Source organism: Apostichopus japonicus, chromosome 15 (genome assembly GCF_037975245.1).
Source record: "Apostichopus japonicus isolate 1M-3 chromosome 15, ASM3797524v1, whole genome shotgun sequence".
In the NCBI taxonomy this organism is placed as follows: domain Eukaryota; kingdom Metazoa; phylum Echinodermata; class Holothuroidea; order Aspidochirotida; family Stichopodidae; genus Apostichopus; species Apostichopus japonicus.
This window is the reverse complement of record NC_092575.1, coordinates 19,428,019-19,453,219: the sequence shown is the minus strand read 5'-3', so window position 1 is coordinate 19,453,219 and position 25,201 is coordinate 19,428,019. Positions and strand designations below refer to the sequence as shown.

The window sequence follows — 25,201 nt, the reverse complement described above, 5'->3', positions numbered from 1 at the left end:
TAAATTGACCAGTGGCCATAGGCGTACGGAACCATTTCAGTTTGGGGGGCAGAAATTTTTGTGCCCGAAAGTTCCCGTGACACTATCTAAGCGGAGCGCCACCATCAGTTGGCGCGTAGCGTCAGGCGCGGCGGAACGTAAAAATTATTGGGGGGGCTAATGTGTGGAGACTATCTAAGCGGAGCGCCACCATCGGTTGGCGCGGAGCGTACAAGAAAATTTTGGGTTTTTTCAAACCCCAAGATAGCCGGAAACGGCACTTCCCGAGTGTTTTATGCTGCGAATACCTAGCCCTAAAATATGGGTCTCAAGCCTGCAATTTCTCAGATTGCACGTAAAAGTCTGTAAAAACATTGTAATTTGTATATTCGATGGTGTTTTAAGAGAGTAGCTATTACTCGTAGTGTACTCGCAAAGATGTTTTTGAGTGTAGTAAGGGCAGCGGCGGAGCTAGGGGTATTGGTCGGGGGGGGCAAGAATGGTCTGTAGGGGCGCTTTCGACACTATCTAAGCGGAGCGCCACCACAGGTTGGCGCGGAGCGTACAGAAAATTTTTGAGTAAAGTTACTCCCTAGATTGCAGGAAATGACCCTTTCCGGGCCTTGCTAATTTGCAGATAAACGGAGAATAAATAGGTGTCGTCACCATTTTGTCGGAAAATTACACCAACAGAATATGACAAATGTCAATAGGTATATGAGAGCGCAATAAAATAGTCAATAATCGCGAATAAGTTAAAAGTAGTGAAAAGCTGAAAAGGGCGCCAGCAGTCCATTTGAGTCCGTCAGGAGGGGGGGGGGGGGATCCGCCCCCTGACTGTATATATGGACGCTCCGCCACTAAGTAAGGGGATGTTGGAGAACTGGCTGAAATGAGGCAAGTCATTGGCCTAAGACGAAGTTGTGTTACGCTTACTGGTACTCACACTAACTGCTTCCACTTTTCACGGGGCGTGAAGACGCGGTTGGGGTGACAATGTGGTCTATAGCCAGGGGACGGTCCGAGGGACCAGGGTCCCCCAGCAATTACTAAAATTACTACGCCTACATAGTATACGTGTACATCGGACAGATCGACAAGTATGCATTGAAAAATGGGCAGATGCACGTTTCGGAGCCTTGGTAAATATTGGGGGGGGGGGGGGGCTTATCATGCATTTGCCCCCTGTCGCTGTGTCGGGTGAGACTGCAATTTGTCTCACAAAAAAGTATAAAATATAACAAAGAATATGATAAACCTGTACTTCTAGGCTTGTAGGCACTCCTCCCCCCCCCCCCCCCCACCATCCATGAAAAAGAAAATGTTTCTTATATACACTCATGTTGGGATGTCCAGGTCAAGGGCAGCGGAAGCACTTTTAATCTGGGGGGGGGGCACCGACATCAAAGGGCACTTTGCAGAAATTCGATTGGACTGATGCAGCCTTATATTTATTACCCTTTATAACTCTTATTATATTATCTTATTTGCGTATACACATCACTCCATCAACAACCCCCCCCCCCCTCAAAGAAAATACGTATACTAGCACTGCAATATCCAATGCGCAAATTGGGAAACAAGGAACAAGTTTTCTTTTGAGACAAAATGAAGTGAAATCATGCTAGTTGCTAATGTAGGAATCTTCCGAATTAGAGTTTTTTTTTTCTTGTTAATATCTTAACAAATATTTTCCATTCGAAATAGCTTGGAGTTAGACCCACAGAAATTCATTGAAAGTCATGCACTTAGCCAGGATTTGCAAAGTTGTACTGTATGCACAACTATCTGAGCGGAGCGCAACTATCGGTTGGCGCGGAGCGTACTAGAAAATTTTTGGTTTTACAAACCCCTCAGATGGCCGGAAACGGCCCTCCCCGAGTGTTCATTCTGGTTCCCTGGCCTCTTGCTAACTTGAGGCACCTCAATTTTTATGTAGAAAAAAGGCACATTTTTAACCTGAGGAAAAGTGGGGGAGGGGGGGGCACGTGCTCCCTGTGCCCCCCCCGGTTCCGCCGCCCTTGGTCCAGGTATACAATTGACTAGTTAGAAAAAAAAATTGATCGTGCAAAAAGCGTGGTAGCCCAGATGAACTGCGCTTACGGTGGTGTTACACGGAAATATTCGGGCATCATGATGCTAAAAAAAGAAAATCATGGAATTGTCGGCCAAAAATTTGAAAAAGATTCGGGCAAGCTACTGCATATTTATATATATATATTTCCAGAGGACAAGAAATTCGGACAAAAGTCCTGAAAATTTGGGCAGCCTAAGAGGAGAAAAAAAAATATATATATATATATATATATATACATATATATATATATATATATATATATATATATATATATATATATATATATATATATATATTTTTCTCCTCTTAGGCTGCCCGAATTTTTCAGGAATTTTGCCCGAATTTCTTGTCCTCTGGAAATTTGGGGGGAAGTCTGCCCCCCCCCTGCCCCCCCCCCCCGCCTCGTACGCCTTTGCCAGTGGCGTGAGCCGGATTTCAGATGTGGGCGGGCGGAGTCTTAATTTCACCCGACTGACAGATAGTCAGTATAGGCCCCAAATTATAGCACGTTATAATTGCTAGAAGTTTTCTAGCAATAGTTTCCTGAACTGAGGTCTGTATTCTCCAAATTGTTCTCAGACATTTTTAAGGAACACACAAGATGTCCGCTTGTCCCAGTAAGGAAAATTTCCTCAAAGGTTGTCATAAAAACAGCTTAAGAATTTTGACTAAAGGTGACCGTATTTGAATATCTGGCATATTTGCCAATTGTGGCTGATACAGCATATCTTTAACTTGGTTTTTCAGTCTTAATTTGAACTAGGTCCATCAGTTTTTTACATATCAGAAGCAACTATCGAGGCAGTGAAAGTTTAGTTGAACCGGAATGTATACTATAGAGAGCCTGGCATATGCAGGGTGTGAGGTATAGCGTGCAAAGAGGGATTGAGTTAAAGCACTAAATATAAATTTCAATATGTGGCGCATTAATGTAAAGGAAATCTTGGTGAATGAAATATGTCATTAAGCTGAGGGTGTGGCCATGGGATCGTTCACACAGATTTAAGCCCCACCGCAGGGCTCGGGAGGGCAGGGGAATCTGTCTGAGGTTCTTCCCAGAATTAGATTCCGAGGAGTATAAATTATGTCTATAATTATGTCCAAACGCATGGTTGCGCTAGCAACAATAACTCATTTACTTGAGGTTGAAAACTACTACAATCCTCCGAATGAACCATTCTCCACTTACTTACGGTAGAAGGTAGGTGTGGTGGGGTAGCCTTTGAGCACGTCAATGAAGTTGACGGCAAGGTCATGTGTTGCTGGTTATGCATGATAACCCCCTTGCAAGGGCGGCGGAACTGGGGGGGCACAGGGGGCACGTGCCCCCCACTTTTTCTCAGGTTAAAAATGTGCCCTTTTTCTACATAAAAATTGAGGTGTCTCAAGTTAGCAAGAGGCCAGGGAACCAGAATGAACACTCAGGAATGGCCGTTTCCGGCCATCTGAGGGGTTTGTAAAACCAATTTTTTTCTTGTACGCTCCGCGCCAACCAATGGTGGCGCTCCGCTCAGATAGTCGTGCATACAACTTCGGAAATCCTGGCTACGCCCCTGACTTTTAATGAATTTCTGTGGGTCAAACTCAAAGTTATTTCGAATGGAAACAATTTGTTAAGATATTAACAAGAAATAAACTCTCATTCGGAAGATTCCTACATTAGCAACTAGCATGATTTCACCTCATTTTGTCTCAAAAGAAAACTTGTTCCTTTTTTTCCAATTTGCACATTGGATATTGCAGTGCTAGTATGCATATTTTCCTTGAAGGGGGGGGGGGCGTTGATGGAGTGATGTGTATACGCAAATAACAGGGGCGGATCCAGGGGGGCCGACCCGGCCCCGGCCCCCCCTTTTTGGAAATCAGTTGCGTTTTTTTTTATGTGGGACTACTTCAAATTCCTAATAGGCATAACTTGGTGAAAGAAAAGCCTAATATATATCCAGCTGCTCTTCCCTGAAACGCGATCGTTTTTATTCCAAATTTGAAACTAAGGCAATTACCAGGCCTACGCGACATCACGTATTAATTAGATACGGCTCAGTACTATAGTGCTGACTATTACTGTCAGGGAAAATCAATGCACAGTTAGCAAGTATATCATAATTATCTGAATGAAACGGGGTGTAGGCGGTTTTACACTATCCAACGCAACGTAGTCGCCAAGAACCTGAAGTATTTTTAAGGGAGGGCCCAAGGAACATGAACTTATAGCATGCTCCTCGTGGTGAAACATAATTGCACCTATTAGGTGAATTGAGTGTACTGTTAATAGTAGGAGAGACTAGTGTAGGTTCTTATGACCAACTAGACCGGTTTCTGCTCTCAAACTTTATAGGAGGAGCTTCATCAGTAGTAGCCTTTGAATATTTTATATTCGGCCTGGGCGTCTCGTTCTCAAAATGCATCTATTTTCTGTGCACGAGTTTTTATGGACTCATAGTGCAGCTATAAGAGCATCTAAAAGAGTTTCGTGACATGTGAACCTTGAGAGTCAGCTGATTCTTCGTTAGTATGAAACCTTGAGTTAACAAGTAAACCTTTGAGATTTTGGGCCCTTTTGTATAGGCTAGAATCGGTTCTTTTGGAAACAGTTTGGATAATTCCGCGTGCAGGGGCGTACCGAGCGGGGGGGGGGGTGGGTAGTGTATATAATAATTTGGTCGCTGTCGGCAAATTTTGGGTCTGTCGGCAAAAGGAGAAAAGGTGAAGAGAGCGGAAGGGGAAGAAAGAAGGAAAGCTGAATAGAGAAAAGGAGAACGGAGCTTCTTTATCGGTTATTTCGATTTTCCAGTTCTTCATCTGATAAACTCATTCACCAATCCAGTCGGCAAATAACTGATAATGTCACGGCCGTCAGTATAGCTACTGTAGCCAGGCTCAGCTAAGCGAGTGCCAGAATCGCCGGCAACTCAGTGAAAGAAATGGAATTAAAGGCTTCCGTATAGGCCGTAGCCCATGAGTCGTGCTATCGTGTGCAACGTGTTGTTATTATCCTCTGTTCAGAATGGAAAACTTTGTCCGTGGAAAACTTAAGGGCACGGCTCACGAATTGTACACAATTTTTAACGTTTCTCGCTTGTATATCAATGAATGTTGTTATTTCTCATTACCGGAAAGTTTTCTGAACATTTTCATCACGAAGTTTCACTATTTCAACGATCGGTTCTTTCTACGGTGCCAAATTTGACTTAAAATATGCACCAGATTGCATCTAAGGACGTTTCAAAACTAAAAATTTTCCCCCTCCCCTTAGACCCCTCCCACATTTCATTCACCACTTCCAGATCCGTCGGCAAATCAAATTTGACTTAAAATATGCACCAGATTGCATCTGAGGACGTTTCAAAACTAAAAAATTTCCAAAGGGGAGGGGACACCCCCTCCCCTTAGACCCCTCCCCCATTTCAGTCACCACTTACAGATCCGTAGGCAAATCAAATTTGACTTAAAATATGCACCAGATTGCATCTGAGGACGTTTCAAAACTAAAAAATTTCCAAAAGGGAGGGGACACCCCCTCCCCTTAGACCCCTCCCCCATTTCAGTCACCACTTACAGATCCGTAGGCAAATCAAATTTGACTTAAAATATGCACCAGATTGCATCTGAGGACGTTTCAAAACTAAAAAATTTCCAAAAGGGAGGGGACACCCCCTCCCCTTAGACCCCTCCCCCATTTCAGTCACCACTTACAGATCCGTAGGCAAATCAAATTTGACTTAAAATATGCACCAGATTGCATCTGAGGACGTTTCAAAACTAAACAATTTCTAAAAGGGAGGGGACACCCCCTCCCCTTAGACCCCTCCCCCATTTCAGTCACCACTTACAGATCCGTAGGCAAATCAAATTTGACTTAAAATATGCACCAGATTGCATCTGAGGACGTTTCAAAACTAAAAATTTTCCAAAGGGGAGGGGACACCCCCTCCCCTTAGACCCCTCCCCCATTTCAGTCACCACTTCCAGATCCGTCGGCAAATCAAATTTGTTGCGTTAGATAGTGTAAAACCGCCTACACCCCCCTTTTATTAATAAGTATATCATAATTATCTCATTGAACATGTCTTGTTTTATGTTTTTCTTGGGGTGAATCTGGCGTCATAATTTTCGCGCAAAAGAAAAAACGAATCGACGCAATAATAGTGTATGCATTGTACATGCACTGTTGAGCGTTCTTAAATATGTGTCTATCGAGAAAAAATATGTGCACAAAAAAGCGTGTCTGCAACGTTTCTGGTTTTCTAGTTTTTGGCGAAATGTTTCACTATTTTGCATCTAAGCACTCACAATTAACCAAAAATTTCCAACGGGGAGGGGGCCCCTCCCCTAGACCCCTCCCCAGGACGCAGATTAATAAAGTGCTACCATCGGGATGTCGGCCCCCCCTTTCTCAAAATCCTGGATCCGCCCCTGAATAAGATAATACAATAAGAGTTATAAAGGGTGCTAAATATAAGGCTGCATCCGTCCAATCATTCAGTCGAATTTCTGCAAAGTGCCCTTTGATGTCGGTGCCCCCCCCCCCCCAGGTTAAAAGTGCTTCCGCCGCCCTTGCCCCCTTGCCACGGTAAAGTAACTTTTTATAAGTTGCCCTCTTCACCCGTTAACCGATAAACGTCGTAAATTATGCACAGACGGTGGTGTTCCTCTCTAGCTAAACTGAAACATATTCCATCAATTTTACCCAAAATGTTAATAAATAATCATATCTTTACGATAAAGTTTTAAATTTATCCCGACGAAGAAAAGGTTCGACGCCAGGCTTTGGAGTATTGGAGTTGCTGCCGTAAAATAATACTGCGCAGGCGCACCGTCTAAAGCACGCCCTTTGTGTGGTTTCGTTATGTACGAAGTCCGTACAACCGGCCATGCATAGTTCTAACACACATAACTGGTGTTACAAACTTACACAGTAGTACATGTATAGTGTGCGACAACTACGTATAGTTGTACTTACGTGCGCGTGTATGGCAAATAGTTACGTGCCAACTGGAGTCAGCAGATGGTGAATGAGCCGACTCTCACTCCAAAAAACACGTATTTTTTCATATTTGAGCCAAAATGGATTACACATAATGTTGCCAGACGAAGCATCATAAACAATGCGACTTGGATGGAGGGATTTGGTCCGTGGATGAGATGACTGCTGTGCGATTTGAGTGAATTTTAGGTAATGACTTAGTAGGATGATTTGGCGGCTTATCATGCATGATACTAGCCATGCGCAATGCATTGTTGGAAAGATTCACTATTACCGTACTATACAGTGATGCGAGGAATGCCATACCAGTATCAATGTTAGGCATGAACCTAGCCTAACCAACCTTGAATTGAGGTCAGCCAAGTGATTGGTAGAGCTACAGAATATATATGCTTAGGCCTGGCCTAGGTCAGCTTTGTCATCTCAGGATTTTATGCTAACATTTCTCATTTAGGGCTAGCATTACTATAGGGCATAGCCTAACGTAGCGCCTAAGCATAACGTTACGCTAGCCTAACTTATCACTGAAGTGCCGGTCACTTTCTCAGTCCGTACATTTAACACATTACTTATGATAGTTTACTTATGCTAGGCTTATTTTCCTAGGCTACAGAAAAGTTGCCAACAATTTATACTTGGATTACCATAGATTAGTTTGGTTACTTTTATGGGATGTCTCAGTGTCCTGGGACTTGGAAGTGACTTCCAGTTGTACACGCTTGCATGGGTGTGTGAGCATGACAAGTTACCAATTACCAGATGTTTACTATTATAAAATCCTGTGAGAAGGCCTTGTTAACATCACTTGTTGTAACTTGTATATCAAAGCCCTGCCTGTTCAAAGCTAGAGATTTAAACTTTAATCTAGGCCTAGAGTCAATGTGAATGAACCCTCATTTCATTCTTCCCTTGTTTCTTTGCAACTCATGTTAAATTTGCAGCTGCTTCTTTGTGTGTTAAATTCAATGTGTTTTTTGTTAGTTGCTGATTTTACAGGACTTTGTACTCTTTTACACAACACAAGTCTGGGTAATGGTCGACTGACACATGTATTGCAAAGTGTCCGAGCTAGATATGATTTAAGTTTGTGGCAACCATAAATTGCAATACTCTGGTAACAAATTATAAACATCAAATCAAAGTTTTCTCAGCTATGCTAAGCTTTTAATTTGGGCTTCTTGATTATGTATCCATTTCAATCTGGGTAATGTTGAGATTACACCAGTCACCTTTCACAATTGAATAATTAAATGCGAAACAAATCAATGACAAAAAAGTTGGGTCACTTCAGAACCCGACGACCATACTTTAAGGTGGACACCAAGCAGTCAGTGCAAACACTAAATGGGGCATGTTGCATTTTCTAAGCCTGCCTTTTGGCACCTTATTTGTACCTCGGGCAAAAGTTAATCTTGCAAAATGACAATTGTGTATAAGTGTTTGCAGTCTTGATTGCTATGAAAATCAGGATGGCAATAGTGTTGTAGTGACCATATTATACTGGTGAACTTCGTTTGTTTACTTACCCCCTCTAATAAGCCTCTGGCTAGAGTAATCCAGATTGCATTAATGGAATTCCCCATCAGTAGCACTTTTAAAAGTTTCTATACACATGCTAATTAGGTTACCATTGAAAGTACCTAGGCTTGTATATAAGGGACACACATGTGGTCACTCACTCACTCTCCTCTCCACATGGTCTGCAGATAGTTAAGATACTGATAACAGTTATACATATCTTTTACCTTAGACATTGCATTTACTCAGGGCATGTTCACCCTGTGTTTATCTCATTAAGAGATAGGTTATAGGACAGGGTGTATAGTTAAGATACTGATAACAGTTATACATATCTTTTACCTTAGACATTACATTTACTCAGGGCATGTTCACCCTGTGTTTATCTCATTAAGAGATAGGTTATAGGACAGGGTGGATACTACTTTCATATTTGTATTGCCTTTATTATTATGAGTAATTGTGTGTCTAGTTTGCATCATATTTATTCGGTAGATCTACCTTGCGCTAGCGCTATTGTTGCGAAGCCATATTTTGACCATATACAGCTCACACATCTAGGCCATTTACTGGAGAGTTGGGTTGGTCAATTGAAATAGTCAGAGGGGCGACTGGGTCGTCAGAGGATCATTTAGAACATAGTTGTTGCAAGTAAGTATTGATGTTGTAGTTTTGTACTATTCTACCAGTATGGAGACCAATAATAAATAATGGCAATGAATTTTGTGTTTGGATTTTTAGTGATGCTCGCCAACTGGCAAACTACTTTATACTAATATTTCTCGAAGCCTGATAGGAATTATCAGTATTGTAGTGAATAATTTGCTGTGCATGGCATTGCATTTATAATATTGTGGGTGAAATGTTAAACAAATTAATTTAATTAGTTATAGCAATTGAACATGTAATTTATAGAGGGAAACTTGAATAGTCAAAATAGTGCAATACCATGCAGATTATACCCTATACTATAGAAATATAAAATGTATACGTAATAACTCTTTCACTGTTTGTTGTTTCTTTCAGATATCAAGTGGAAGACACTGTCGAAGGGCGGGATGTCTGATCCATCGCAGAGCGGTACTTCTGCAAATACTCAGAAGGTGATTCAGCAGATCCTGTTGCAATATGCCCACCTTAATCCACAGTCTCAACAGCAATCGCCCCAGAATATTGTGTTGTCCGTTCCAGTTGGGACACCAAGGACCCTGCCGAGACTCTCCTTGACACCATCTGCAGCCACTGCAGTCTCGCCCAACATTGCTGGGGGTGTTTCTCCTAGTGTAGCCATCGTGTCAGGGTCCACCTCTCCCATTTCACTACAGGCTCAGGCTGTAGCAGGTGTAGCTCAACAGCAAGGCCAGTCGTATGTGCAGGTATCACCGTCATCATTTGCAGGTACTCAGCACGCTCCGATTGTGGTGTCATCTGCCCAGATGGTTCAGAACATAACAGCATCAGCTCCACCTAATGTCTACATGGTAGCAGGAGGCCAACACACAACCCTCCAGCAACTCGCTCATAGCAAACCTACCTTCTCCAGCAGACAGTCTGTCCCTGTTGTTCAGAGCGCCACATCACCGGTGGTCATCAAGGGTGGTGTGTTACGCCACACCACTGGACAGTCAAGTCCGCGCAGCAAGCTCTCTGTAAGTGAACGTAAAAGTCCAGTAGCGAAGGTAGCCGCACATGCCCCATCCCCCAAGATAAGTACAGGTGCCCGGGCTAGTCCCTCACATTCCAATTCCATAGTCGCAAAGAAAACTGAAACAATGCAGCAAAATCCAACTGATGTGAGTCAGTTATCGCAAGAGCAGATTGGAGGTATGCGAAATGAAATCCTCAAGCAGAGACGAGGAATTCTTAGAAAAATTAACGCAGCCTACATGGAGAGGCTGACAGAGTCTTTCTTCCTTCAGAGAGGAGGAAATATGATGGATTATTTAGCGTGGAAAAAGAAGGTACCAAATGCAACATTAGAATCGTACCTCACAAAGCACAAACTTGAAGAAAAACCAAGCAGATACAGCAACTTGTCATCAGAGATGGTAAGTACATTGTGTATCTTTCCATAAATGCTTGAAGATTTTCCATTTTCAGGTCACTTTACTACCCACATATTTGATATGAAATTGTATGTATGTGTATGTACTTTATGTGTATGTATTTTGTATGTGTGTGTGTACGTACAGGTATATACAGTGCAGATGCATGTGTCTTTAACTTTTAAATCTACACATCACCTGGCAATGTTTACTTAATTTTTTTGGTCTAATATTTGATCTTGGCATAGATGACATTAGCAAGAGGGTTTAAAGGTCTGCTGTATAGACCCCAACTATAGCACGCTATCATGGAAAATTTCCTTGAGATTGCATTATTGATTTGCCTTGGTCGTAAAATGACCCCTTTTAACCAATTAATCTGCATCGCCCGCCACATATTTTTCTAGTATGAGGGTCTTTGTTTGAACGCTGTATGATAAACTACACTGTAGACATGAACATAATTTCCACAGTGTTTACACAAAGAGCCTAATGGTGTTAAGAAGCTATGCAGGCTAATTGTAGAGCCCAAGGTTGATTTGCGACTGTTGCAGGTTGATTACGTAATCACAAAACTTTCAAAGCTACAGCGTGTTATAATTGGAGCCAATAGAGCATAACTTTAAAATTGAAAACCAGTCATGCAGGAGTTGTATGGAGTACAGAGAATTTTGTTAACCAGAAGCTTGTACTATGTACATACAGCAATCTCATATTGGAACAGAGACTTGTTATCTGTAGGCTTAACTACAGATTGAAAAGTGCTGCCTCACAGTCTGGCATGATTTCTCCACAGACACAGGGAACTACTCCAGCCAGGAGGAAAAGTGAGAATGAATCTATTGGTCGGCACTCCTTCAGTAGTGGTACTTCTGAAGGAGATGGAACACGAAAACGAACGCATCATAAAGCAGGTTAGGGGAACTAAGCTGTACATGGTACAACTGTTCTAAAACACTTTCAAGTTCATTTTGATAGGGTGTACCAAAGCAGTGAATGTAGTTTTAAATAAACTGGTTGTGCTGGTTATATACTGTTTTGATGTAAGTATACTGGTTATACTGTAGCCCTGGAGCGTATTAGTATCCATCCGCGATGAAGCCTCCTCGTAAAACGAGTGCATAAGATGAAATATTCAAGACCTTATCTCTGAACATGTGAAGCTAATAAGTTACCTACTCTATTAACAGTTGGCAAAATGTGTTTAGACAAGTTCAACTTTGATGAAATTTACATCATTAAAAATCTGGTAGAGTTGTGGATCAGACATGGGATGGCCAATTCGTGAATGACTGCTTATCCTCATTGTGGTCAACTGTTGAGGGTAAGCTGGTCTTCGAACGAATGGTTTAGTCATCTCGGAGGGTTGGGTAACCGTTTAATATCACTGCTGCCTTTCAATCTCTAGGTTTGGATGCTTTTGATTTCAACGATGACATGGAAGGAGGTCCTCCTCTCGTCAAGATGCAGAACAGTCAGACGGTATCTTCAAAAGGTAGTCCTCTTCCTCAGGGACAACATTTGAAGCTTCCTTCAGGGATACGACAGAAAGATGCCAAGTCACCACCGCCAGGTATGTCGATGCATCTTTTAAAATAGAAAACATTCTAAGGCATCAGAAAGTGTTGGACTTTTAATGTCGTATTTAGAGCATTGATGTACTTTGTACTATGGTATCTCTGTCTGAGAGTGATATGTAATTGGTAATCTTAGTGCATTTAAATTTTCATCCAGAAATGAGTTTATTCCCATAAGGATTTGTATTTAAGTTTGTTTTGTGTTTAATCAGTAATCATCTGCAAAAACAAATGGCAATGACTGTTTGAGGTTGGATGGTTTCTCGGGGGTAACTTAAAAGTCTGATTACTGACAGATTGACTAAAATACAAGTTACTGTAGTACCTACCAGTAGGTAGACATAACCCATTATTTTGGGTCAATATTGAAAAAGTTAGCCCTTTTTTATTGTTTTTCATCGGTCACAGTAGACCTGTTGAGGCTTATTTTAGAGTCCCTTTACTGGCAAATTTTCATACCAGTGGAGTGCTTAAAGTCTCATATAGTAATTTCAGGAAACCAACTGAAGTCACAGATTGTATTACATGTCTGTTGCTGTTGCAACCTGTATAAATTCCATGTTAAGTTGTCTGATGATGATGTTGATGATGATAATGATGGTGATGATGAAGAAGCAAAAGTAAAAGGGAGGGGAAGGGAGGGGGGGTTGGGATTCCAAGTCAAGTATATTTCCATCAGTATGTATCCACAAGTCCTCATATATTGTCTTTATTGAAAGATGACTCTTTGAAAGGAAATTAATATGCTAGACTTTGCTTCTGATAATCAGGTTCCGTCAGCTTGCACATCATGTGAATTTTTGTGCTCAAGTTCACATTTACTTGTCAAATTACTTCTGACATTGAAATCAAGGCTCTCCAATATTTGAATATTTTTGTTGTAAATATTGAAATATGAATACAATTTCCAAACAAATCCACACCAAAGTTTTCAAGTTCTGTGCTGCATGGATCTTGCTGAGGGTACCATTGTTACTTACTTCCAAGTGATGGCTGTGGAAGTACTTGCCCATCTGAGATGATAGCTTTTCTTATTCACAGTTTTTACATATTGCGTAATAGTACATGCTCTTTTGATTGTGACCTGACAGGTTGTGCAATACAAGTTACAACAGAGTCGATTGGAGGAAAATGAGAAATAACAAGTTTAAAGTCTCATTATTTAACAGATAGACGTAAAGTCAAGTTACTGTAAGACCAGTCGGTAGACATAACCCTTAACAGAAAATAACGAAGTGAAGCTAACATGATCGTTGGTAAATTGAAAAAAAATTGCTCTTGAATGTGGTGGGTTGATGAGCTAGTAATGTTCTCTTACACTCACAACTGCCTATTCTTTGCATCATTTAAAAGGAATTACATCAACCCCGTTGTCGGTTGTCTCTGCAACTCCATCAAGAAGGGTCATCCCTCCTGGAGCCATCCCTAAGCAAAATAAATCTCCCCTCAGTCCAGGGTCAAGGGATAGACTACCTACGAGGCAGCAGTCTTTATCAGCCGTGTATGACTACAGTATTGGTTCCCAGGAGATGATTGTGGAACGTGCTAAACAGGTGAGCATGCTCGTGTACTGGAATAAGCGCAACTAGGAAGGTTGTGTTTATCTTTTGACGTCTGGGAAAGAGCGCTCGTACAAGTTCTTAAAGATTGACTCATCTGTGTTTGTAACCATATACAATCTGAGAGAAGACTCATAACCATTTGGAGTTTAACTTTGCTCACTGCCTTCTGTTATCAATTTACTCTCACTCACATAACTTCAACCATCTTGGCCGAACTATCTGAGAGAAAAATGTGGCATTTTGCTTTATTTCCATTTGTTTTCTGGTCTTTGAGAATAAAAGTTGGTAACCTGTTTGATTTCAGCCTCTCCTACGGTCCTTATCAGGAGCGGCCTTTGTGCTTATTATACTTTGTTAATGAGCCCAGAGACGTCATTGCTGTGATCTATGACAAAATTTGATCGGTTCGTTTCTCAATTCTTTCCTGTTACAGGAAGCTCAAGTCATGCAGAGAATTGCAGAACTAAGAAAGGAAGGGCTTTGGTCTGCCAAGAGACTGCCAAAAGTCCAGGAACCTCCCAGATACAAAACTCACTGGGATTATCTGCTAGATGAGATGCAATGGTTGGCAGCAGACTTCTCTCAGGAAAGAAGGTGGAAGAAAGCGGCCGCCAGAAAGGTTTGACATTTCGTTTTGACATTGTTTATCGCATCAAATTTGTGTGAGACGTAAATATTGTCCGAATGGGATTAGAATGTCGTATGTCTCTTCTAGTAGTAAGTGGTAACCAAATCATTGTAATTTTGTAAATCACATAGAATATTTAGTTTGAATCCAGATTTATCCATGTGAGTATGCAAAGTTTTAGATCGGTTGCACCAAACGATGCAACGCAAGCATTGTGGCTGTTGTAAAGTAAGTAGCTCTTGAGGCTTAATTAGAGTCTCTTTGCTGGTTAATTTTCTCACCAGTGGAGTGCTATAAGTCTCATATATTAATGTCAGGGAACCAAATTTAATCGCAGATTCTTCGTTTGGGTCTGCTGAAACTTGCAACCTGTACATTTTAATTAAAGTTTTCTCTTCTACCCGTCGGTAACTCAAGTCGACAGTTTGCTTACAACGTTCTTTATAGCTGTGTTATGTTGCTATGGTGTTAGTATTTGATTACATGTAATTATTAACATTTTCAAATTACTCATTTATTTGATAGTTGATGGTATAAGCTCTTGTATTGTAATTGCTAACTTACATGTGGGAATTTTCTGCATAGACATCTCTTCTGTCTCTGTTGGATTGTAAATGTTGAGTAATCAGAAATAAGCTAGTGTTTACACATTTTTCAAGGTTGGTTAATTTTGTTGTTTTGTTCATCAGAAGGTACAGCATATAACAGTTATATAACAGTCATATAACAGTTATGTAACAGTCATATAGCAGTTTATATAACAGCATATAACAGTCATATAACAGTTCAGTGTACAGAAAGCTGCTATACACAATAAATCATTTCATATGCCTAATTTAGCATCTTACCCAAGTCACAGCATATAACTCTTTGAATGTACAGATAGTAGATGTAATGATGACATATACTTTATGGCGTTTCTTTTCAGCTGGCCAGGGCAGTTGCAGCTTACCACAGAGATAAGCAGGCCAAAGAAATCAAGGCTGAGAGAGATGAGGCAAACAAACTGAGGAGAATTGCTAGTAACATTGCAAAAGAAGTGAAGCAATTTTGGGTCAATATTGAAAAAGTAAGCCCTTTTTTATTGTTTTTTCATAAGTCACCTTTTGACCTGTTGAGGCTTATTTTAGAGTCCCTTTACTGGTCAACTTTTCATACCAGTGAAGTGCTTAAAGTCTCATATAGTAATTTCAGGAAACCAACTGAAGTCACAGATTGTATTACATGTCTGTTGCTGTTGCAACCTGTATAAATTCCATGTTAAGGTGTCTGATGATGATGATGATAAAGTAAAAGGGATGAGGAAGAGGGGGGCGGGTGGGAGTCCAAATCAAGTATATTTCATTCCATATGGATCCACAAGTCCTCATATGTAGTCTTCATTGAAAGATGACTCTGAAAGAAAATTAATATGCTAGACCAATTAATATGCTATGTTCCCTCAGCTTGTGCATCATGTACATTTTAGTGCTCAGGTTCACATTTACTTGTCAAATTTCTCCTGTCATTGAAATCAAGGCTCTCCAATATTTCAATATTTTTGGTGTTTGAAAAATTTGTAGTGTAAAATATTGAAATATTTTGTTTTATGATGACAAATTCCAAACTAATCCACTCCAAAGGTTTTAAATTCTGTGTATCATGGATATTGCTGAGGGTACCATTGTTTGTTACTTACTTCCATGTGATGGCTGTTGAAGCGCTTGCCCTTCTGAGCTTTCTGTCCTTCTTTCTGCCCTTCCTTCTGCCCTCTTTCTGCCCTTCCTTATGCCCTCTTTCTGCCTTACTGAGCAAAAGCTTTTCTTTTTCAATGTCTTTACATATTGCTTAATTGTACATGCTCTTTGTTTGTGACCTGACAGGTTGTGCAATACAAACAGCAGAGTCGATTGGAGGAAAAGAGAAAGAAGGCTCTTGATATGCAGCTGGATTTTATAGTTGGTCAAACAGAGAAGTATTCTAGTTGGTTGTCCGAGGGGTTGAACTTGAGCGAGAAGGGCTCCGTTCAGGGATCTGTCCAAGGTTCACACTCTGCCAGTCCGGAAACATCAGATGTTGAACAGACTGGTGAGTTTTTCAAGGGATAAGTCAACATTGCATTAGAAGCTTAAAAAGTGCAGATATCAGTAGAGATATTGCATGGATAGAATTTAGTGATGTTGTCACATTAGGACGTACGATAAAAAGTCCCGTCGTTTGTTCATTTAGTTGTAACTTGTTTTGTTGTTTACATTGCAGATGAGGAATTTAGACCCATAGGTAATGACAGCGATTTTGTTGTTTACATTGTAGATGAGGAATTTAGACCCATAGGTAATGACAGCGACGATGAAGAGACAATAGATGTGGAGGAAAAAGAGGCAGAGCAAGATGAAGAGACTAATGAACTAGAGATGCTACAGAAGGAAAGCAAAGAACCGATCGAGGAAATACTCAGCAAATTGCCTCCGCAGGCCTTGGAAGAGGAGACTGCCACGGATGGAGAGAAAAGCAAAGAGGAAGAAGCTGATTTAAAGGCAGTTGTAAGTCATTTTAATTAAACAAGAAAATTAATTGTTGATCTGACAGTGCATGTTATACACAGACATGCAAAGACATATATTTGGTAGGATCTGTGAGTATGCAAAGGTTTAGATCGGTTGGACCGAACGATGCAACACAAACATTATGGCTGTTGTAAAGTAAGTAGCTCTTGAGGCTTAATTAGAGTCTCTTTGCTGGTTAATTTTCTCACCAGTGGAGTGCTATAAGTCTCATATATTAATGTCAGGGAACCAAATTTAATCGCAGATTCTTCGTTTGGGTCTGCTGAAACTTGCAACCTGTACATTTTAATTAAAGTTTTCTCTTCTACCCATTGGTAACTCTAAGTCGACTGTCAATTACACTGTCAAAATAAAAATTACTCGTTGATGCCTTACTTTGAGTAAGGCTTAATTGGTTTATGCCGGTTTGTGCCGGTTTATCCAGTAAACAAATGAAATTATTTGCTATGAATATTTCCTTCACAGCCAAGAACATTTCGTATAGATGTATGGGATGCACGGTTGTGGAAAATTGAATTAAAAGGTGTTTCTTTTCCCATGAAATGTTTCCATTTTTCTACTGCGAAACCTTTCGATGTTAAGCTGGCCATGTATACATTGACAAACATTTTCATGGTATTTTAATGAAATAAATCACTTTTTTTTTTTTAATAAAAGAATTTGCAAACTACTTAACAGTATCTCTTCTCTTTTAATTGATATGATTTTAATGCTTTTCAACGCCCAATTCTTTCCTCATAGCTGAGCGACACGGAAGAAGCTACCAAGGAAGATACTTCCAAAGACGAAGAGTTTCTTGTTTCTGCTGACGAGACTGACAACGAAGGTAAGCATTTGTCTTTCAATTTTCGTCTTGCTCCTCGTCTTAATTCTGCTATCAAAATTGTGTTTATCGATTTCAGGTTTTGGTCCAACTTTTACCTATTGGGAATTGCATGCTGTTATCATAGTAACTTAAAATTTACAGCTTTTGATAGGGAATTAAGAATCCATAGCAATTGCCTAGAACACGGTGCCTTCCATGCGAGTGAATTGCCCGGTAGGCGCTATGGTCGAGTAGATATTGGAAAAAATTTCTTGGCTATGAACCTCCCAAAATTGACCTTTGACATTTACAGTGGTTGATGAAGAAGACACGATTGAGGAAGAGGAGAATCTAGCAGGAGAAGCCGACCATAAAGAAGAGCTGAGTGACTTAAAGGCAGAGAGCGAGTTACCGATGGAGGAACTCTTAAAGCAGTACGCCGGTGCTTACGATGAAGAATTTGAAATGCCTCAATCCCCCGAGGAGTGGGATATGGACAGTGACGATTCAGAGGATGATGGTAAATGAATTAGCTTTCTATTTTGTGTTTTCTATTTTGTTTCGTCAAATTTGTCACCTTTTCACTCATGTGGGATATGGAACTACTTTAAAATAAAAAACAGTAGACAGTTTGTATTTCCTGTCTTCAGTTGGCTTAGATCGTCGCAGCCAAAGGGTTAAGAAACTAGTTGTGTGTGATGATTGGGGTAGATGCTGGCTTGACATTTCTCAACAATGGCCAAATTGATCCTATTCCTGCACCCCGAAGGGGGGGGGGTGGCTACCTTGTGCCCTTCCCTGACATATGAGTACGTAACCGTATCTATTCATAGTCGTTTTGCACAATTTATCAATGGCCTCTCAATGCATACTTAGGCACAATGTGTTAACATAGGTAAAACATTTATTTAACCTGCCAGATAGTTAACTTTGACAATTTCTTTATAAATATTTCTGTTATTTAAAAATGAAGCTTTGGCAGGAACTAACAGTGACATAATTTCCAGCTGTCAGTTCGTATAAAGCTTCGTAAAACAAAAAGACAACTCTTAGCTTTGCATAGCAACTTCATATTTGTGTCTGTGCTATAGGAGTGTCTGACATTATTTAAGAATACAGTAGAAACTTTTATCAACTTGCACCAACTGTTATCTGTTTGAAGATTGTGTTATAAAGTCATTGCTGTTTCCAAGATAATTTTTCTTTACGTTGAAAAAGCGATAAATCTTGCCTTTCGTAAGACTGCAGAGTGTAAAACATTTTAACTTTATTTTTCCGTAACTTTTTTTAACTGGTGATCTTTGAATTGTTTTATTCAGTATCATCTTCATCTGAAGAGGAGGTTGCAGATGATGAAGATGAAGATGGAGAACTGAAAGATGTTGGCATGGAATACTTGCTGCATCCGGAGAAGGAAGAGGAACAAACAGAGACTAAGCCAAAGGTAATTGCTTGCACTTTAAAATTCCTGACTTCTAATTTTAAAGGAATTGCAAAAGTGACATCACTCCATGAAACTGATATCACTTCATGAAAGGAAAGTTTGTCATAGTGTCATCACACATGACCAGTAAGCTTGAGGTTTGCATTCCAATTTAGATTTACGTCGATGATGAATTGGTGCTATCCAGCCTCATATATTAAATTTGTCTGGCATAAGTTTTCTGAGGAGAGAAAATTTCACCATCTTCCCAGAGAAAATTGTTAGAGACACCTTTTTATAGCTTTGTTGTTTTGAATCAAAGTGAATCGCATTGCTTGCACCTAAAAATTACTGGCTTCCAATTTTATAGTAATTGCAAAAGCGACATCACTCCATGAAACTTATATCACTTTATGAAAGGAAAGTTTGTCATAGTGTCATCACACATGACTAGTTGTGTATTCCAACTCTCCCCTCCCTCTCAGTGTCCCCCTCCACCCAACCCCCCCCCAAAAACCCGGTTGAGCGTATAACCTTTCGAAAATCACTCGGGGAAAAATGGAACTGTTTCACAACTTAGGTGTACTAGTTATCACATTTGGTTATTGAAGAGTGAAGACTTCTTTCATTGTCTTAACTTGATAATTGATTTTTAAATATATTAGTAACATTCTTCGAGGAAAGAGAAGACACTACTATTTAAATATTGCATTACTTCCTTCACGTTGCAGACTGAGGATGGGGATGCAGGCCCTAACCAGGAGATCACAGATATCGCAAAGAAGGCAGAGAGTCTGCAACCGAAAGGTTACACTCTCTCTGAAACTCAGGTAAGTGTACGATAATAAATAATTTTAAACAATTATTACCAGTGCTGTGGCCGAGTGGATGAAGGCGGTGGCATTTGAAGCAATGAGGCTAAGCAATGGGAAGGTTCAAGGTTTGATACCCGGCCGGGTCATAGTAAGGTGGGTTTTCATCCAAGAGCAATCTACGGTGTTCCCCATCTGAAATGACTTTCTTACTTGACCACATTCCAAATTTGAGTTAAAATGTTGAATTGAAAGCCATCCAGCGTGTAAGTTGTAATCCATAAGCCTTTGCTGGTTTCGCCCAGATTTGTGGTCGCCTAAGCGTCGTAAAAATAACAGCTGATTATTATTATGATTATTAAATTTAAAAGTTAATATTTCAATGATGTGTTTAATAAAACAGAAGAGCTTTTTTAAGTGTGGATGGTTTTGTTGTGGTCAGGTTTCATCTACTATAGCCTTTTGCATGAATCATTCTGATATGTATGTCACAAAGACTGGGAAACTTAAATCTGTTGCAAACATAGGCAAGGATTAATTGGATCATTAGTTAATGTTGTCAAAGTATCAAAAGAAAACAAAAGGGGAAGTTTTCAAAGGTACTTTCTTTGTTTCAGTTTTGAATGTGTTTGTTTGATATCGCTGAAGTCAAAAATTTTTTTTTTCCTTTTTTGTTTCTGCAGGTTACAACAAAGGTGCCTCCGTTACTGAAACACAAACTTCGGGAGTACCAGCACATCGGCCTGGACTGGTTGGTGACGATACATGATAAGAAGTTAAATGGGATTTTGGCCGATGAAATGGGTCTCGGTAAAACCATCCAGACAATTGCACTGTTGGCACACTTGGCATGTGATAAAGGTACGTTCGGAACAGATCCAAGTCTTTACCAGAATATATACTAAATTTTTCCCACTCTTTTACACTTTATTTTCTGTCAAGCTTGAGGTTTGCATTCCAATTTAGATTTACGTCGATGATTAATTGGTGCTATCCAGCCTCATATATGAAATTTTTCTGGCATAAGTTTTCTGAGGAGAGAAAATTTCACCATCTTCACAGAGAAAATTGTCAGACACATCTTATTACAGCTTTGATGTTTTGAATCAAAATGAATCACATTAAAAAAAATTGCAACAAAAGGTTTTGTAAAACAACAAGGACATTGTAGGGGCCAAAATAATATGCGAATTATTATGACGTAAAACATTGAGTGTAATGATTCAGTAACCTACCTTACAACTAACATGTTTTATTTAGATCTGTGATTAAACTTATGACTATTACACCATAAATACTAATCAAAGGTTAGAAAGGGCCTTTTTTTTCCCTCTGTGGACCGTTTCCTTCAGGAAATTTGTTTAACATGGTTTAGTATGGTCATTTGTTTCTAGACAACCGATGACTGTTCTGTTATGGTGTTTTTTTGACATTTTTTCAGGTAACTGGGGTCCCCATCTGATAGTGGTTCCTACCAGTGTTATGCTAAACTGGGAAATGGAATTCAAGAAATGGTGTCCTGGCTTTAAGATCCTAACCTACTTTGGAAGTCAGAAGGAACGAAAACAGAAACGTCAGGTATGTATCGTATGATCATTTGGGTTAAAATAGATTCAATGGTCTACAACTTAATTGTTGTCAGAAGGTGCTATAATTAAAAGCAATTCAACAAGGAAAATCAACTGAAATTATAAACAAGTTATGTTTCCTTCATCTCTGTCAAAATTTCCTTCTGCATATTCTGGGTTATATCAAATGAAGCTGAGGTGTGATCCTTGGTTAAAGTGTAATAAAGGTACTGTTACTCCTTCCTACACCCCCCATCCCCACTGCCCGCCCAAAAACCAAAATGATTATAGAGAGCTGTCCACCGTCTGAGGAATGAATAGCTCATATAGTGGAGAACAGAACTTGTCATCCTGAGGTTACTGGTTCAAAAAGTGTTGTAGCTGAATATTAAATTTAATTAAATAAGTGTTTAATTTTTTTACCCTCTTGTTTTCACAGGGATGGACCAAGCAGAATGCCTTTCATATATGTATCACTTCATACAAGTTAGTCATTCAGGACCACACATCTTTCAGAAGGAAAAAATGGAAGTACCTTGTGCTGGATGAAGCTCAGAATATCAAGAATTTCAAATCTCAAAGGTAACCTGAAATATCAGTTTTAAGTAGTGTTTTGCATCAAAACAAAGACCTTGTCTCTGCAAAGTTTATTATCCTATATCCTCTGTCTGTGGCCTGTTGCCATGTTCCAGTTTTATGTTGCAAAATATTTAGAAACATTTTTTGATGTGGTTAAGGGTCTTTTGTTTGGTGCCCCAGTAAAGCAATTCAGTATTTGCAGTTATGTTGAAAATAAGACCCATTATTGGATAGAAGAAAAGATATCTCAGGAAACTTTTATTAGAAGTACCTTCAAAGTTTTAGGTGGCTCAAAATAACAATGTAAATTAAAAATTTTAATTGATTTGGAGCTTTTTGGGCACTATGTCAAAAAGAAATGCTGCATCAGTTGCAAAATTCCCTTGCAGCAGAGGTGAATGTATCAGGCAATACCAGACCACTAGGTGCATGTTGTATGTAACGCAGAGAATTAGAGAATGACCTAAGCTGTCTGGATGCTAAAAGATTCCTCAGCTTTCCACTTTTTGATATGGCGCCCTGATTGTGATGCTGCAGCCCCCACTGCCCCCCTAAACTTCTAACTTTTGATACAGTGCTGTGATTCTGAAATACAGAGACCAATCATTGTTCTAAGCTGCCTGGCTGCTGTGATTCTACAGCCACCGCAGCCTCCTACATTTGACGTTGTGAGTTGATTATTCTTTTGTCTTTATCGTTTAGGTGGCAGACGTTGCTTAATTTCAACAGCCAACGGCGGCTACTCCTTACGGGTACCCCATTGCAGAACAACTTAATGGAACTATGGTCTTTGATGCATTTCCTCATGCCCCACGTCTTCCAGTCCCATCGAGAGTTTAGAGAATGGTTCTCAAATCCCCTCAGCGGGATGATCGAAGGAACCCAAGAGTACAACGAAAAGCTGATTAAACGTCTGCACAAGGTAAAGTATGCTCTTGCTGCACCACCGGTCCGGTTGGCTTCCTTTGGGGCAGAGAACTTCAAAAACTGCTACACCAAATTTGAACACAAAAATTATTCCCTGAAAAATGAGCAGATTTTTTTTACGGCAAATTGTGATGTCATGAAAAGAGATATATTTAGAATTCAGAGATTGCTACAGTAGTTTTGTTTGTTTCAGTAAAAATATTTCTGGAGAGTTTTACCTGTGTGATCCAACACTGACCTCATAATGTTGAAAAAAAAAAAAAAAAAAAAAAATAAAAATTGATCTTTTTTAGTCGGCAAATTTCAAAGTGACCTTTCAAGCTTGAAATTTGCAGAGAATTTATATTTTTTCGTCATAGAATTCTGTGTAAAGTCTAGTTTAAGCTGTGTCGTGCTGAACGAACATCAAGTACAGCTCACACTGTGTGTTACTCTTTTCTCACAATGCAGGTGTTGAGACCGTTCTTGTTGCGTCGTTTGAAATCTCAAGTGGAGAAGCAGCTGCCACAGAAGTACGAGCACGTCGTGAAGTGTCGGCTCTCAAAGAGGCAAAGATTCCTCTATGACGACTTCATGGGACGGACAAAGTAAGATATTTTCGCCAAAAACCTTCGTTTGTTGTTTGATATGAAGAAGGGTCATGGGTTGAACAGGTGATCTTTACTTCACCTACCGTTGAAATCATTTTGGCTACAAAGCTCAAGAATCATTGTAATTTATGTAAAAGTGAGTGAAATGTCTTGAATAGTTCATTAGCAGTTGAAGGACCCATCTATGATCTGCCTTGGAGGGGCAATTAGCTGATACTGCTAAGCAGCCAAATGAGCATATGGGAGAAGTTGAATGGCTGAAAACTTTAACTTGGGGGGTGGCTGTTCTACTGACAGTATTAAAATCGTTGTAGATGGATGGACGGTGGATGATTGTTTATTCTTTTTCCCTTCTCCTTCCAGAACCAAAGAGACCTTGAAGACTGGTCAGTTTTTGAGTGTCATTAACGTTTTAATGCAACTGAGGAAGGTGTGTAACCACCCGGACCTCTTTGAGATGCGACCGAGCATATCTCCGTTTGTCATGGAGGGGATCAACTATCGCACAGCATCGGAGGTCACAAAAGCTTTGGACTATCAGCCGTTGAAGGTAAGAGACAAATGTCAGAGCATGTCTTGTCTTTACAGGGAACCCGCTCGATATTTCCAGTCGTCGTTCATTTTGGGAATGAAACCCATGTTAGGTCTTAAACCAGCAAATATGGTGAACTTGTGCAATGTGGTTGGGTTTCATTTTTTAGTCTTCTCTCTACGACGGGGGTTCCCAATTTCGGCAGTCACAGACAGAGTCATTAAAATGTAGCCTGCAAATAGATCGTCCAAAATTCCAAAGTAATCGGTTGTGTGGGCCCAGAAGACCCTTAGGATCAAACATCCTACCAGCCTACCCTGCTACTTGCTCAATTCCAGGAATTGTGAGACTTGGTTTCCCCCAGGCCATTTGTGTCTGCCAATATTTCTCCCGGGTCACCTTGTAGAAAACTGAGATGCCTGCTCCATAGTATGACCTACTCTGTGTAGAGATGCCTGCTTCATAGTATGACCTACTCTGTGTAATGGGTTTGTTTCACAAACTATGACCTTCACATGTACAAGACAATGAGTATAGTGCATTTGCAAAGATTTTTATCCTATGATGGAATTGATTGAAATTAAGCAGTAAGAAAGTTTTATATCATGTACAGAAGATGTTGCTTTGTATATTGTATAACTTTTTGTGAACAAATTTACTTTGAAGACACATTTAACTTAGTTATAATTGGCTTGTTTGAGTGATTGGGAGTAACTTCAGGATGCTCTCACTGAACACGTCCTCTTGTAGTGATAAACCTTCACCAATTACTCATGCGTTGGTGTTCTTCCTAAATAGCATGTCAACTTGGCTAACTTCAATCTGTGTCTGGCCGATCTGGAGCTCACCCTACCAGCGTATATAGCTCACAGGACGAGACAGCTACAGACTCCAAGGAAACTGATCGAAGAGATAGATTCAATACCCAAACCACCTCCTAGACCGCCCAAGATGAAGATGAAACCGGGCAAGCTCCTCACTCCTCCCGGTGTGGCTCACGTCCAAAGGGAGAGTAAGTACACAAGTTACATCACAAGCTACAAATT

The 25,201-nt window shown here is 40.1% G+C and overlaps 1 protein-coding gene across 4 annotated transcripts in view; it reads left to right on the top strand.

Annotated features, from left to right (window-relative positions):
* Positions 1–7,021: 7,021 nt before the first annotated feature.
* Positions 7,022–25,201, top strand: part of LOC139981377 (helicase domino-like) — a 58,263-nt gene continuing 40,083 nt past the window's right edge. For 3 of the 4 annotated variants that reach the window (XM_071993738.1, XM_071993741.1, XM_071993736.1), the window contains exons 1-20: positions 7,022–7,232; positions 9,588–10,609; positions 11,403–11,520; positions 12,015–12,179; positions 13,537–13,736; positions 14,179–14,364; positions 15,302–15,442; positions 16,236–16,440; positions 16,612–16,895; positions 17,661–17,745; positions 18,038–18,244; positions 19,044–19,168; positions 19,879–19,977; positions 20,643–20,820; positions 21,401–21,537; positions 21,967–22,109; positions 22,809–23,028; positions 23,484–23,620; positions 23,987–24,173; positions 24,954–25,167. In XM_071993738.1, the coding sequence (XP_071849839.1) occupies positions 9,620–10,609; positions 11,403–11,520; positions 12,015–12,179; positions 13,537–13,736; positions 14,179–14,364; positions 15,302–15,442; positions 16,236–16,440; positions 16,612–16,895; positions 17,661–17,745; positions 18,038–18,244; positions 19,044–19,168; positions 19,879–19,977; positions 20,643–20,820; positions 21,401–21,537; positions 21,967–22,109; positions 22,809–23,028; positions 23,484–23,620; positions 23,987–24,173; positions 24,954–25,167 (4,021 nt within the window). In that variant the 5' untranslated portion in view covers positions 7,022–7,232; positions 9,588–9,619. The remainder of the gene's footprint in view (positions 7,233–9,587; positions 10,610–11,402; positions 11,521–12,014; positions 12,180–13,536; positions 13,737–14,178; positions 14,365–15,301; positions 15,443–16,235; positions 16,441–16,611; positions 16,896–17,660; positions 17,746–18,037; positions 18,245–19,043; positions 19,169–19,878; positions 19,978–20,642; positions 20,821–21,400; positions 21,538–21,966; positions 22,110–22,808; positions 23,029–23,483; positions 23,621–23,986; positions 24,174–24,953; positions 25,168–25,201) is intronic. The other variant, XM_071993737.1, reaches the window with a different exon arrangement.